We start from the raw sequence: 16,754 nt of genomic DNA, 5'->3' as shown, positions 1-16,754 counted from the left end.
CTTAACGATACTGTTTAAGCTATTCCTGTCCTTCACAGACTACCCGTTAAACCAAAAAATGAAAGAAAAAGTTAAAAGACTTTCAATAAATGGCTGGTAGAAAATACATGAGATGGTGTTATAGACATTAAAGGAGTTAAGTTTCTGCAGTAAGGGAAATCTTTGTTGTCCACACTTGACAATTAAATCTGTGTTCACATCGAACTTGAGTTGGGAGTCAAACACTGTTCCCAAGTACTTATAAGTGTCAACAATTAGAACATCCTCGCCATGTATAGTGCTAGCCTTGGGTTTATCACTGTTCTTCCTAAAATCAATGATACGTTCCTTAGTTTTTGACACATTAAGGTCAAGGAAGTTAACATCGCACCAATCAACAAAGGCAGGTAGGGCACAACCGTGATCTGACTCTGAGCCCTGCAAAAGAGACAAAAGTGCAGTGTCATCAGAGAATTTCACCAGGTAGTTACCCTAGATCTGGAAAAGTCTGAGTTTTTGCCATTTAGGTGTAGGAGTTCATCCATCTTGTCAGCCAGAGAGTGGACATTTGCCAGGTGGATTGACAGGAGCACAGCTGAATCCCAGCTGTTGCGGTTTAACGAGCGTGCCGGCTCGCTTACCCCGTCGTTATCTCAGCTGGAGCCCACGCAGAGCTCCTACCCCCCCTCAGCCAAAAGCTCAGCAAGACTTTTGTTAAAATGTTCCGTTAAAGTTGGTAAAAAATAGTCTGTTCAGTTTGTCAAGTGCACAGCTGGAGGCTTAGAAGTTCTTCCCTGCTTCATGTGCTCAGTGAGTGGGCACTGGAAACTAAACAAATAAAACCAGAAAAAGTACGAGAGCACAGACCTGAGACTACCATCTGTGGCCTTGATGCCATGGATGATGTATGTATGTACAATGACAAACAATAAAGTGTCCTCCGACTGCAGAATGAGCAGGTGCATATGCATGAGTCTGAGTCCAAGGAGCGACTTAATCTCAAGTCCAGCAGGGAGCTGTACACAGTAGCCCTTTTCGAAATAAAAACTATGACAAAATATAAATGTCTTGTTTACACAGTTATTGTTGGTTTTGTCTTAGCTTTTGTCTTGTTTTCTCTCATGGAAACAGGTGGCTGATGGACATTCTTAACAGTATTTGTTGCTTTGTTGTGGTACGACGTCATTTGGCTCCTGACTCCATCAGTATGGCTTTGTAATTGTGACTATATCGTAGGATGTTGTCTGATGCCGGTGGTCTTTTCTCCATCCATCCAGCCTTGGAAGACCAAAACCTTGGAAATCCCTGTACCCACTTCAGCTGGGCCTGCATGGGAGGGGGTGCCCGGCAGGTTGTGAACATCAGTCAAGGCAAAAGCCCATTATTCCTGACTCCGCCACTAAACTGCTGCACGTTATATCTGATCTATTGCGTGCAAAGCTATGCCTTTGATTTATTAATCTCACACATCCACACACATAAACACACACACACACACACAAACATACACAATGGTAACATACTAGAAATTCCACACATGAGAAGGTGCTTCGTCTCTCTTGTTGTATCATGTAAAGCCGTGGTCAACAGCATGTGGATGGTGCTGGTATGTGCTCCATACCTGGACTCTTGCTAATTCTTGTGTGCCATATTGATCCAGTCTATTGACCTGGCAGGGGGCCTGAACGCATTAGCAGATACAGTTAATAGTGATATACAGCAGCCGTGTACGCCCGTGTAGCTTCCTGCCACATAAACCTCCCACACAGCAGCATTACACATTGATACTGAAAGAAATTATACAGAAACTGTACTTTGACACCGTCTCAGCAGTTTTTGGCCCAGGGCGTGACAGAGATTTTCGGAAATAAGGGAATCAAAACAGTCCGTGGTAGAGCAGATTAATTTTCGTTTTGCTTGGTTAGATTAAAAATAAATGCAACTGTGTTTTGCTTATTTATCTGTATGGGTGGCAGGTCCCAGGAAACAGCATATGAATAAATGATGAGATAACTGGAAGAGTATGAATAAGTTAATAGTAAAGAAACGTTGAAGTGCAACTTGCAGACAATCTGGTGATGGGAGAAGATTCATAATGGAGACTGTTTTGGGGAGGGGGAGAGTCTGCTGTTTCATCTGGGAAAACGAGGACGAGGAGGACGGAGGAGAGCAGGATACAATGCGATAGACTGAGGTTTCAGGATGGAAGCAGGCGTTATGTAAAGAGGTGTGGATGGACGCGCAGGTGCTGTAGATGGAAAACGATTTCAGACAGGAAGACGAAGGGAGAAGGAGTGAGTGTATGAGTGAAATCGACGTAGAGAGAGAGAGAGAGAGACACAGGGCTTATGGGCAAGCGATGCTTCGGTAAGACTGGCTGTATGTGGAGAGAGGGAGGCCGTTGAGCCGTGGTTGTATTGTACTTCTCGCTGAGTTGGCCTCATTGATTAGGACGCATGGGACCAGCGAGGTCCATGTTTACACCCCACCTGTGTGTGTGTGTGTGTGTGTGTGTGTGTGTGTGTGTGTGTGTGTGTGTGTGTGTGTGTGTGTGTGTGTGTGTGTGTGTGTGTGTGTGTGTTTGTATTAGTGCATTTCTTTGCTGTGTGTATCGTGTTGCTTGCAGGACAATCAACAGCCAAATGCAAGGCTGCTGTTTGAGATGACTGCAGCACATTTTGCAAGTTTTCGCTTACAAACTGCACTTTTAGTAAAGAGCCTCATGTTGAAGTTTCCTCGACAGTATGCTTTTTTTCTCTTTTTGTGCCATTGTTCAGTTTGTTTTTCCAACGATGTTCATCTGTAGATGAGCATTTTCATCTGTAGATAAACTTTGTGTTGAAGTTTGTCACAAATAATGCCACCAGTTTTTTGGATAGATGGACCAGCCGAGCAAATTAGTCTCTCACAGTGTGTCACTTATCCACCCAAGACAGAAAAATAACAGTTTGCCAGAGAAGGAGATCAGAGGCTGTTTTCAGTCACCCAGTATCTCACAGCCAGTCACGCAAATATAGATTTACTGACACACACAAATATCGACAGAAAGGCAGGCAGACAGACAGACAGACAGACAGAAAGGCAGACAGAGAAGTGGGCATTTACCAAGCCCAGTCAATATGGCGGATGGAGGTTGCCTGCTCTGAATGATAAGCCACCGTTCACCAATGGTCCAAATGCAGTTCACCTCCAGACCTAATCTGAAATGCATCAGGGTTATCTCCGGTCCAGGCTTCCAGACAGAAAATACTTGCCAAGGAATTTCAATCAGCCCAGCCTCTATGTAATTAAATGGATATAATTGCTTTCATTCCCTGTGCCTAATGTGTTTTTATTCCACTCCCCCGCATGAATGCTGCACAAGGCTTTGTGCATGCCTGTTATTCTAGCCATCTTGCCTTTTCTTTCAGCATTAATCATTCCAATGTAATCTTTTCTTCTTTTTTTTTTGGTTCTCTGTTGTTGCATTCACCATCCTTTTCTGAAAGTAAGTGAAATCCCAGGCTTGGTGGTTGTCTGTGTTGTTGTGTTGTGTATTCAAGTAGGTAAGTGTGTTGCTGCCCTCATCAGGCGGGGCTGTGGAACTGCAAATTACAGCTTTTCCAAATCTGTAACCAAATGTTTTCTCAGGGAAGTCCAGACTTTAATTTATGTTCACAGCTCCAAAAATAACTTTATACAGATCTCCAAATCCTAACCTTGTTTTTTTTTCACCCATGTCCTTTGTTTCCTGCGTATCGATTCAGAGCTTTCCATCCTGTACCTTAATGATGTAGATGCCACACACACACACACACACACACACACACACACACATACACACACACACAGCTCTTGAACGCTCTCTCTCTTGTCTTCTTTAGCTGAAGCAAAGTGAAGCAAATGCAGACACCAAAGAGAAGCTCCCGCTGAGGCTCAGGATCTTTGAGAAGTTCCCAAACAGACCTCAGATGGTGAAGATCTCCAAGCTCCCATCCGACTTCACCGTGCCCAGAATCAGGTATGCCATTACGTCATCACCTATGCCTCCATTTACACTCATATCAAAGAGTCCTCAGGGTCATCCGTTCCTTCTGATTGGCTAGGTATAAAGCCCCCCGCATGCTGTACCAATGTGGCCGTCATTTACCTTCATTGTGTGTCACATTGTATGACAGGAAACAAGAAAAATCACAATACAGTTCCCTTGTCATACTTTACGAGCTGTAGTGAGTCTGCTGTCACATTGTGGCGAGAACGAGGATGCGATCCGCTTATGTTAACCGACAGCAAGTCGACCTTGCCCGCTGCAAAATGGCAACACTGGCCCAGAGACGTTTTAAATGGTCTCGCAGGAAAAAGGTGTGGTTGCATTAATGCACGGCAATTTTGTTTTTGCCTCGAGCGAAACACAAAAAAGAAGAGACAACGATTCTCCAAAGCGATTTATACTTCAGCCCTTTTTCTGTGAATTTCTAGAACCTAGCAGCTAACAGAGGTAACAGCAAGGCCATTTATTCCTCAGAGATAACCAAGTAATATATAAGTATAATAGATGTAATTGAACTATGATGAGCAATGATTACTGAGTAATGTTTGAGTAAAACAGGGTCTTTTCTATATCTCTAGCTTGTTACCTTGTCATTAGAATGTGATGTTGAATATAATTTATATCAAGCACCGCATGGGATAAATTCACAAATTACATTGTACCGAACACAAGTATTTTGAATCCTTTGTGTCACGGGGGTAAATAGTAATTATCTGTTAAACTTGAATATTAAATGTCATGTTATCTTTACTATGGATATGTTACTCAGCAGTTACTAGTCATTACAGTACTGTCACATCTGTATATTACTTTATCATTTCTTTCTTTTTTTGGGGGGGGGTTTCCCCCCTTTTTCTCCTCAATTGTACTTGGCCAATTCTCCCACTCTTCCGAGCCGTCCCGGTCACTGCTCCACCCCCTCTTCCGATCCGTGGAGGGCTGCAGACTACCACATGCCTCCTCCGATACATGTGGAGTCGCCAGCTGCTTCTTTTCACCTGACAGTGAGGAGTTTCACCAGGGGGACGTAGCACATGGGAAGATCACGCTATTCCCCCCAGTTCCCCCTCCCCCCCAAACAGGCGCCCCCGACCAACCAGAGGAGGCACTAGTGCAGCGACCAGGACACATACCCGTTGTGTCTGTAGGGATGCCCGACCAAGCTGGAGGTAACACAGGGATTCAATCCGCCAATCACTGTGTTGGTAGGCAGCGGAATAGACCGCTACGCTACCCAGACGCCCATTACTTTATCATCTCTGCATAATGAATTTGCCCTTTAATGCAAATGGTTACCGAGACCTTTAATTTTCAGCAGTCTTCTAGCCATCATCAGCGCTTAGTTAAAAGAAGGAAGTGAAACTAGGTTGGACGTATACATGTGGTATAGGGTAACATTGGTATTCACAATTTTTTTTTTTTTGTGGTTGGTTAGTAGGCGAGCTGAGCTGTGTCCAGCAGTTAGGACCTCATCATCAGTTCCATCATTTAGAGGCTGGTTAAGGCACAGCTGGGGCCTTCGCCTCCCTCTGACATCCCACATCGCAGCCCACCTGTTAGCTTCATACAGAGAAGGTTCTGGAATAAAACTGTCTGCAGCTGTGTTTGGACATGTTTTCCTGTGATTCTAGACAGGACTTATCAACAGATCATAATGCTGGCTCGATATATGGAATAACACGGTTCCCATATACTATAAAGCATGTGACATATAAGAGGAGCTATATGTAGATCTGGTAGACATCAGTTCAAAGGACATCATAAATTCAGAGTATAATCCATCTATGAGAAGACAATCCTGATCCAGTTCTCAGAACTATTTTACAGGAAGCATTTGAGATCCAGTACATGAAGGCTATGAGGTGTGAGTGTTTTTAAACAATTAATCAAGAAACCTTTGTGTTTTAGTTACGAATGCTCTATTTTGTCATTATGGATACTGATTCCAGATACGAAGCTTTAAGCATTGGTCGATACCAAGTACCAGTCTGATCCATTGCCATCACTGAACAGTACAGATTTAGACCATTAGTTTGAGGTCGATGGGCAAAATAATTGAGATAGAATCTGTTTTTTCCACTGTCAAAGAAATACAGACTTCCTTGAGCCCAATGTGCAGTAAATTAATCCATTCTGCTTTTATTTCTGACATATTACTGATGGCTTTTATCAGATTTTAGTCTTGGGTAAAATCTCTGATACCGATGCTCCATTTTAACCTGGTATTGACCCGATATCTGATACAGTATCGGTGTCAGTGCATCACTAGTTTTAATAATAACCTTCTGTAAAGAGAGACTTCCTCAGTCCTAATGTAATATGAAGGGGAATGGGATGATTTGTTCTAGCAAATAAGCTTTTCAGAGGTTGTTTTTATTGTCACATGTAAATTTGCTTCTGCGCTCAGATTCATGTTTTTCTCTGTGTAGTTTTTATCTAAACATGGTATCCCTGCTCCCTCTCCTCATTCACTTTCTAGCTCGCTTGACCAATGCTGCTGCTCTCTGTTGCTGCCCAATCTGAGTCAACCAAAGATGTTTCGCGTGTGCGCACGGTTGACTTAGATTGGGCAGCGACAATGTTAAAACTTTACGTATTCAGGTATGAGTCTTGAAAGTAAACAAAAAGTCAAATTTCGCAAGTCAGCAAATCCTTCACTGCTGATTTCAGCACAGGAAAACTGGAAGAACACTGGGTGAACCCGAAATAATAGTCTCTGTCTTTATTTCCATAATATGATAAAGCTGAGTAAACGGTTAACGTTGGCACATGTGCAACTCACAACCACGGTTGACTCAGATCGGGCAGCAACATGATCAAAAGTTATTGACAATCCAAAAAGTGTGAAAGTTATAAAGGAACAACGTCCTCTAGGTTGCAGCCAAACAGGAAGTGTAGCATTTACTTGTCGCTGCCCAATCTGAGTCAACCACATGCACAAGCGTATAAATGGTTTATTCTGCTTTATTATATTATGCAAATAAAGACAGGGTTAGGGTTAGACCAAAATGGTTGCTGCGGAAACCTTTTCTTTTTGGAAAGTGCAAGTTCATATTAGACATGGTCGTATTCACGTGAGGGTCCATTTAGAAGGCTGCGCATCCACAGACTGACAGCAAAACATTTCTGTTAGGAAGATTTATTTAGCTTGAGCACCGCATATTAAAAACTTTTTTATCATAGTCCCCAGGCACGGTGCAAAAGTCATATAATGGCAGGGGAAAAAAAACTTTTTTTCTGTTCATATGTGTGTGTATCTGTCTGCTGCTAATCTCACATGCTACTGGGCCTGTCAGCCGAATTTTTTTTTGTGCACAGTTATAACTATGATTCAGGACCTCTCGTGGTTGAAGTGATTCAAAATCTTTGAAAAACCCTTTTTTTTAATAGAAATGTATTTCTAGTTTTTCCCCTTATCCCACCCGACTAACCCAATGGCATATGGCCGGAACTCTTGTCGAATAACTCCCCTGGCTCACGTTTCCACAGGAAGGAGATAGTCATAACACCAGCTTCTTTAAACTCATGTCGGCTGCTCTCGCCATTTTACACGCTGAAGCCTCGCATGGATTGCATTACCCTCAGGCCGCGAAGGAGACGTAGGGAGAATGCTTTCGGTCGCTTGGCTGCAGGCGCCCGGGTGGGCCAGAGGGGTCACTGGAGAACGACGAGTCCCCGAACACTACACCGATCTACACCCACTATCCCTCGGGTAAGGGTGACCTAATGAATGCCTTACCCCGTGGATGCTCTGGCCGTGACCGGTTACGGCGAGTCTGGGATACGAACCTCCCAGCCACATGACGAGCGGGTTGCAAGAACTGCGGGTTATTCCGCTCGGCCATCAGAGCGGCTTGAAAAACCCATTTTATACGGCAATTGAGTGCTAACTCTTCAGCTGGTTTTTCACCTTCATCTGAGCACCGGAGAAGGGGAAATATGCATGCAGTGCCTCTGTATTCTCCCTTCTCCCGGTAGGCAAAAAAATGGGGTGGTTTGTTGCCAAGTCTGAGCGCTGGAGAAAGGAAGATATGCCTGGCGGGGATCTGCTCTCTGAGTACATGCTTCTAGTTACATATTATTTACTGCACGGGCAGATAATAAAATATGTGAGTGCTTTAGTCTGGTATATAATGGTACCATTGGTATAAATGGGTTTAGCTATGTGTGGAGGTTTAAATATGGTACAATGACAAGTATAGTCACATTCACTATAAGCACCACATCTATGATTCCCATCAGGGATCGGTGTCACTGTGGGTATTATAGGAGGCCATGGTACAGATTGAGCCTGCCGATCCCTCAGGTTACTTCTTTGTTTGAACACAATGAAGGCAGGATACCAACACTGCAAAAATGTCCAGTCAAATTTAAGGCCAAACTTTCTAGATATAAGCATACTTGCGCTTAAAATAATGACTGAGCCACTCAGACGTCAAATCTTTTCAAGATCTGACTACCCTGAGCATAAAATGTATGACTTTGAATATGATGTCGATCCAGAGAGCCATGTGTTTAATTTTATCAATGACACTTGTAAATACTATTCTGAGGATCAATTTAATGACAATGTTGAACTGAATAATACATTTTCGATAATACATTTCATCTGTCAAAGTCTTTACGCAAACTTCACTAAGATCAATGATTATTTGAAAACATTTAAAAGTAAATTTAAGTTAATAGCCTTATCTGAGATGTGGTTAAATCAAGAGAAAGGGTATTGATTTTCTCATTGAGGGTTATGAGTTACATCATATCAATAGAGTTGACAAGAGGGGAGGGGTGTGGCCTGTATAGAGGGGAGGGGGTGGGGCCTTGTATGTGAACAGTGACTTGAAATGCAGACCAGTTGAATACATGACAACGGTAATCGATGATTTAATGGAATGCATAACTGTGGATATTGAAATGGAAAGGATGAGAAATATCGTTGTCACTTGTGTGTACAGAACACCAGGGTCAAATGTAGAAACGTTTAAAGATAGTGTGGAAGAATTAATTAATAGGCTAAATTAAAGTAAAACATTTATAATCTGTGGGGATTTCAACATTGGCCTTCTAAATGTATCTAAACATAAAACAACATCAGATTTTTTTTGGATGCATTATATAGCAGAGGGCTATACTCTTTGATTACCAAGCCCAGCAGAATAACCTTGAGTTGTGCAATATTAATTGGCAATATTTTTGGAAATATTATGGAGAATAGTGTTAAAAGTGGCCTAATAATAAACGACATAAGCAACCACTTACCTGTATTTCTAACATATGATTGTCAAATAAAGAGAAATAGGGAGGAAAATTTATATAGATATGTAAGGGTAAGAACCGATGAATCAATAGACAAATTCAGGAATGACCTCTTAAAAGAAAAGTGGAAAGGGGTGTATGTAGAAGAGGTAAATGCTTCATATGAGACATTTCTAAAGAGCTACTTGTCACTGTATGATTCACATTGTCCAATAATGCCATGCAAACACAAACGTAGCTATAATAAAAAAAAACTTGGATAACAAAGGGCTTACAAAATGCATGCAAAAAAAAAACTTTACAGAGACTTCATAAAATTTAGAACAAAGACAGCCGAAAAGCAATGTAAGGTTTACTAAAATAAGTTGACGATGATATTGAGACAAGCCAAGAAAGAATATTATAATAAAATGTTAAATGAAAATGAAAACAACATTAAAGTTACTTGGAAAATATTAAACAATGTAATCGGAAATAACTCTGTGTCTATAGATCTGCCCAATTATTTCGTCAATGACAATAATAAGGTTGTAGAAAAAACATGAATGAAGTGGTAAAGGAATTTAATTCCTTTTTTGCTAATGTTGGGCCTAATCTTGCAAATTTCATTAAAAAATATAATGATGGGCAAGTAGAAGGTGGCCGGAATGGGGGAAGTAAAGTGGTACAGTCTATGTTTCTAGTAGAGGTGAGTGAAAATGAAATTAGATCCATTGTAGCAAAATCCAAAACCAAGACATCAACTGACAGTGATGGGATCGACATGATTATAGTGAAAAAGACTACTGACTGCATAATCAAACCTCTAAGCTATATCTTTAATCTTTCTTATCACTCTGGTATTTTTCCAGACAGAATGAAAACAGCGAAGTTTATTCCACTTTTTAAAAATGGAGATAACAGTTTTACTAACTATAGACCAGTGTCTTTGCTTTCACAATTCTCCAAGGTGCTTGAAAAACTGTTTGTGCAAAAATTAGATGCTTTTCTTGAAAAGAACAAGTTGCTGAGTGAGAGTCAGTATGGCGTTCGGACAAATCGATCAACATCTTTATGAATGATGAAAATAATGGAAGAGATTACAACAGCAATAGAATGTAAGAAATACACAATAGGTGTATTTATTGATTTAAAAAAAGCATTTGACACAATAAAACATAACATATTAATTGCTAAATTACATAGTACATATGGTATGAGAGAAGTAGTTCTAAATTGGTTAAGCAGTTATTTAGATAACAGAAAACAATTTGTACAGTTTGCTGGCAATACATCGGAGTGCATGAAGATTGAATGTGGAGTCCCACAAGGCTCGGTGTTGGGGCCGAAACTTTCCATTTTATATATCAATGACATATGTGAAGTGTCAAAGATACTGCAGTTTGTTTTGTTTGCAGATGACACTATTTTTTTTAGTTCAGGAGGTAACTTAAAAAGTTTAGCAGAAAGCATTGTAAATGAAATGGTCAAACTGAAAAGATGGTTTGATGAAAATAAGTTATCATTAAATTTGAGCAAAACAGGGTTTATGGTTTTTGCTAAACAGAAAAAGTATGAAAATGTTTTACTGTCTATAGATGGAGTTGATATTGAAAGCGTATCTGAGTTTAGATTTTTGAGTGTAATAATGGATGTCAAACTGACATGGAAATATCATATAGCATAAAACAAAGTTGTCCAAGAATATTTCTGTTTTGAGCAAAGTGCATGTTAAATTACAAGGTAATGTGAATTCGGTACTGTTCACTTATTTTGCCATATTTTAGTTACTGTGTGGAAGTGTGAGGCAACACGTACATCAGCAACATAAAGCCATTGGTTATATTACAGAAAAGAGCAGTAAGAATTATCCATAAAGTGGATCCAAGAGAACACACCAACGGACTGTTTATTAAGTCAGGATTAATGAAACTTAAAGATTTAGTTGAGTTACAGACATTGGTAGTTATGTACAGGGCAAAAAGCAGAGTATTACCAGAAGAATTACAAAAATTATTTGTTTTTAGTTCAGAGGATGAGGACCATTGAAAGAAATTTACTTTTAAACATCAGTATGCATGTACTATTTTAAAGCAGATGTGTATTTCAGTGTGTGGCATCAAACTGTGGGATTCTTTAGAGAACAATCTAAAGGGTTGTATAAATATTTTTCAGTTCAAGAAAATGTATAAGGAAAGAATAATTAGACAATATGGAGTTGTCAGGTAATGGGTTTTCAGTTGATGGTGAATTATTGTGTATGGCTTTTTGATTCTTTTTCATTTCCCATGTTGCTGTAAGTATTAGTTGTTGAGTAACTGACTGACAGACCATCTATTCTGTTGTTTGTTTATATTTGAGTAAGGGGCAGGTAAAATAAGATTTTCTTCTCCCTGCTCCTTTTCAATCATGGAACGTGTAAATTGAGTTGTGTTTGATCATGAATTGCTTGTTTCTGTCTGGAGCTGTGCATTACCATGAGTGGAATAAATAATAATTAAATTAAATTAAATTAAAATCAGTACCTTACTGCCAGTGTAGTAAGTGAATTTTACTTGGTGTCTTAAAATAATAATATTATTATTATGATTAATAATAATGATAATAAAAGTTTTATTTAAAGGCACTTTTCATGACACTCAAGTTCACCTTACATCAAATACAGTAAAATAAAGTAAAAAACATTAGTGCAAACAACTATAAAACACACAATAAGCAATAGGGAATCCATCAGCAGGAGTTAAAAAAATATGAGTTTGATGCTGTTAATGCTGTTAAAGTGAGGATGCTAGTTTAAAAAGGTGGGTTTTAAGAGCAGGTTTGATTTTCTAATGGAGTCTAGTAAGCAGATTTGTTGGGGAATCGAGTTCCAGAGTTTGGGTACAGCATAGGAGAAAGCCCTGGCACCCATTGTGCTGAGGTTGATAGCTGGTAGTGCCAATAGACCTGCTGGTGAAGACTGCAGGGAGCGAGATGGAGTTTAAGTCTGAAGAAGGTCTGTGAGATAGGCAGGGGTTAGATTATGAAGATCATTGAATGTATTAATAAAATTTTATAGTTAATCCGATTTGACTCAAATAGCCAGTGTAATTAAATCAGTAGGGAGAGACATGGTCAGTGGACTTTGAACGTGTTATCTATGCTGCAGAATTCTGGATGAGTTGAAGTCGGTGAATAGGTTTGTTGGGGATGCTTGCCAGGATCGCATTGCAGTAGTCAATGTGTGATGTGACCAAAGCCTTAACTTAGATTTCCATGGAGTGTTGTGTTAAAGCAGAATGTAGTCTGGAGATGTTTCATTGATGGAAAAATGCAATCCGGGAGACATTGTTTATATGACTGGAAAAAGAAAGGGTACTATCTAGGATAACACCTCTTAGCCTGAGCGAAGACAGGTATGGTGGCTCCAGCAATGGGGAGTGAGCAAATATTAGTTTTTGAGAGTGCAGCTTTAGTGCCAATGAGGAGTAGCTCAGTTTTACTACTGTTGAATTTCAGCTAATTGTTAGTCATTCATATCTCCATCGCCAATGTGTAGCACCCACCTCGGTGCTACACATTGATGGTGGTTGAAGTGAGTTACCCTCTTCAATGTGAAGTGCTTTGGGTGTCTAAAGAAAGCACTATATAAATGTAATTATTATTATTATTAGTATTATTATCTACATATCATGGAGACAAGCAGTGAGGGTACTGAAGGAGAGAGTGGAAGTGGGCTTAGTGGACACGTAAAGCTGTGTATCATCAGCATAGCAGTGGAAATTAATACCATAGTGACAGAAGATGTTGCCAAGAGGGACGAGGTAAATAATAATCAGGAGTGGCCCCAAAACTGAATCCTGTGGAACTCCATGAGGAACTATCAAACTTTCTGACCAGTAATTCTGAATTTGTACAAAAGGTGTCCTGTCTGTAAGATAGGAAACAAACCACTGATACACAAGGCCCCCAACTCCAGTGCTAAGCCAGATGATCCATGAGGAGCTGATGGGATATAGTATCAAAGGCTGTGGTGAGGTCAAGAAGGATGAGGATAGAGAGTAGACTGGAGTCAGCTGCACGAAGGAGTTCATTAGTGATCTTAACCAGGGCCGTTTCTGTGCTATATTTGGGGTGAAAGCCAGATTGGAATTGTTCAAAGAAATTACAGTTATCAAGGTAGATCTGGAGTTGAGATACAACTACTCTCAAGGATTTTGCAGATGAGAGGTAAGTTGGAAATAGGCCAGTAGTTGTTTTGGTCAGTAGAATATAAATTAATCTTTTTCAGAGTTGGTCTGATTATGGCAACCTTCAGTGAAGGGGAACTGTACCAGTAGACAGAGAGGAGTTGATGATAGAGGGCAGGCATGTTTTAACTAGGGTTGTGGTCATTGGATCTAGGTGACATGTGGAGGTGCTGGACTTAGTAATAAGTTCAGAAATGTGATTTTCAGTTGGAAGACTGAAATCATATAGGACAGTGGATGGGGATGGATGGATGGGTTTCATGGTGCTTGCTGATGGTAAGTCAGTCTGCATGATGTTAGCAGAGACTAGCTGCTCATGAATGGGGCTAATTTTGGAGTTGAAATTTTTCAAAAAAGCAGAACGTTGTTCATTAGAAAAGTTACTGTTCATATTGGTGTCAGGTGGATTTAGTAACCTTTTAACTGCGGAGAAGAGAGTTCCAGTATTCGCTTCAACTGTACTGATGATATTTGCATAATAGGATGTTTTAGCTGTTGAAAGAGCATTTTTGTAATGGAGCATATTATCTGAATACATTTGTTTGTGAACAGCAAGTCTACTCTTGGTGCCAAGCCTCTCAAGGCGCTGACTTATAGCCTTGAGCTGGCATAATTCAGGTGTGTACCACCAGGGAGCAGCAGTATGGGCAAATGAGACAATCCGTGTTTTCAGGGGGGCTAAAGTATCAAGTGCAGAAGATAAAATACCATTCTAGTAGTCCATAAGATCAGGGAGTGAGGTGGGAGCAGGAATGGGGTTTGGGGTAATTAAACTGCTGAGATCATCTGGATTAACATATCTAATGTTGCGGTGTGATATGGTACAATGCACCCTTGATTTAGTGAGCAGTAGGTTGGTGTTGAATAACAAAGCTTTATGGTGGGAAATGGGTAGATCAGCAGAGGTGATGTTATATGGTGCGATGCCAAAACAGCAAACTAAGTCAAGGATATGACCCTTGGTGTGGGTTGTAAAGTTGACATATTGCGTCTTTAGTTAACATATTGTCAGTGCATTTAAATTCCCCATTAGGATTCTTTTCGGAGACATTGCACTGAAGGTGGTTAAAACTGTCGAGAGTTCAGTCATAAAAATATTTGATGCCTCATGTAGTCTGTAAAGAGCAGCAATAATGATGGGTGTTTCCCCTTCACTTCCCTACTTGAATAGACACAGCAAGAAACCGGTCTAGAATGATTTGAGAGGGGTTGGTCGGCTTTGGTAATATGGGGGGGTGTGCCCCAAGCACAGTTTCACCTGTCTGTCACTGACAGACGTGTTGTCGTTGGAGCTTCCGCAGCTTGTCACACTGGGGCGATCCCCATAGCGAAACACCTCACTCTGTTATCAAATAACTGGGGATTATGTTAAGTAACCCAAGTTTTGTCTTCTCCACTTTAGTGCCCCTATCTGGGATGATGCTTGATGCCCCCTTCATCGACTCTTTTAAGTCCCGGCTCAAAACGCGCTTTTATTCACTAGTGTTTGAATCCTCCTGATGTGGCTGATTTCTGGCTTGTGCCTATGCCCATGTGTTGTTTATTCATGCCTATGAGCTATGTGCCTTGTTGTTTATGTCGGGGTTTCTTGTATTTGTGTTTTGCCTACCTGCTCTGGTCTGTACAACCCTTTGGTCAAAGTGGGTTGTTTTTAAATTTGCTTTACAAATACATTTGACTTGATGGAGAAAAAACACCTTAGGAAATAGAAGAAGAAAACCAGATTACTTTTTTAATAATAAGATATCTTCATTCACACAAAAAAAAATCTTCACATCATTTCCTTTTAGTCACGCTATTCATTTAAAGCCACTTATATTAGTAAAAAGGTAAACCAACAAGTCCCCTTACCCCCAAGTCACTGCAGCAGCAACTTTACATTTGTTTCAGTTCAATGAAGTGAAAATATTGGATAAAGCCAATCTGAAAAGACACACCTCAGCAGAAACTCTGCGGTCGATGCCAGCTCTGATGGGTAATGGATGTTGAAGCAATAGCTGCCAAACATCATGCACAGGGCAGGGGATGTTGTCGTGAACAATGCTTCAACACGCTCAACAAACACCCTTTTTTTTCTTTTCATTCGGCTGTGTAAAAAGGCGCTGTAAAAAAACACTTACTGCGATAGTTTTTCACTGAACCTTAGCCAAATGAAAAGAAAAAAACTGCTGAGCGTCGTCTGCCGTGTTATGCTGTCATTTGGTCACGCCATCTTCTTTGTGGACACCTAAGTGTTATAATGATGGGGAAACCCTGTAACATACTACAGTATTCAAAAATGTACACCCTAGAAAAGTGCTATGTACATAAAGTTATTATTATTATTATTATTATTATTATTATAAAGTTGTGTATGCATGAAGACAGGGTCACTTACCAGGATTTGCAAGGAGTCTTCAAAATGGTTCTCACCATGGTGTTTACTAGCTTGTCTATTCTTAAACCGTTGGTAGGCAGTAATAAACATCACTTTCAGAACACTTTGGATTTTGTGGATAAGGTGAGGGACACCATTATGGAGGAGGATGAATCTGGTCTCTTATGATGTTAAGTCTCTCTTCACATGCGTTCCTGTTGATGACGCAGTGGAGGTAGTCCATATGAAACTACAAAATGACCCCACCCTTAGCAATAGGACCACCCTTAACACTGGCCAAGTGTGTCTGCTACTGAAGCTGTGTTTTCAGTCCACATACTTCACATACAGGGGGCAGTACTATACGCAGAGGCATGGGTGTTGTATGGGTTCCCCAGTCTCACCGGTAGTGGCCAACTTGTGTAAGAGGAAGTGGAAAAGAGGGCTCTGATGTCCTATCGAGGGACACCACCTAGCCATTGGTTCAGATTTGTGGACGACACCTGGGTTAAAATTAAATCTCTGGATGTACCACATTTCACCGACCACATTAACTCTGTGGACAACTACATCAAGTTCACCAGGGAGGATGTGAAAAATGACAGGTTAGCCTTCTTAGACTGAAATTGCAGTTGGTGATGGGGGACATTTGATTGCTGATGTTTACCTTGAACCAACACATACTGATCAGTACTTAAGGATTGACTCTCATCATCCACTGGAGCAAAAACTAGGAGTCATCAGGACCATGTACCACCAAGCTGACAATGTCCCCACCGACACAGCGGCCGGGGAAGGGGAGAAATCCCACATTGAACAAGGCTGTGGTTAAGTATGGTTATCCTAACTGGGCATTTGTCAAAGCCAGGAAGACGTCCAAACAGTGCACCAGCCAATCGAAGAGAGGAGAATGACAACAGCTGTCTAA

The 16,754-nt window shown here is 40.7% G+C and overlaps 1 protein-coding gene across 1 annotated transcript in view; it reads left to right on the top strand.

Annotated features, from left to right (window-relative positions):
- nalcn (sodium leak channel, non-selective) overlaps positions 1–16,754 on the top strand; it is a 177,576-nt gene that overhangs the window by 115,056 nt on the left and 45,766 nt on the right. Inside the window, exon 16 of the mRNA XM_056289287.1 lies at positions 3,843–3,979. Within this exon, the coding sequence (XP_056145262.1) occupies positions 3,843–3,979 (137 nt within the window). The remainder of the gene's footprint in view (positions 1–3,842; positions 3,980–16,754) is intronic.

The sequence above is a fragment of the Lampris incognitus genome, chromosome 11 (genome assembly GCF_029633865.1).
Source record: "Lampris incognitus isolate fLamInc1 chromosome 11, fLamInc1.hap2, whole genome shotgun sequence".
In the NCBI taxonomy this organism is placed as follows: Eukaryota; Metazoa; Chordata; class Actinopteri; order Lampriformes; family Lampridae; genus Lampris; species Lampris incognitus.
The sequence above is the reverse complement of the archived record's forward strand: the minus strand, read 5'-3'. Positions and strand labels throughout refer to the sequence as shown.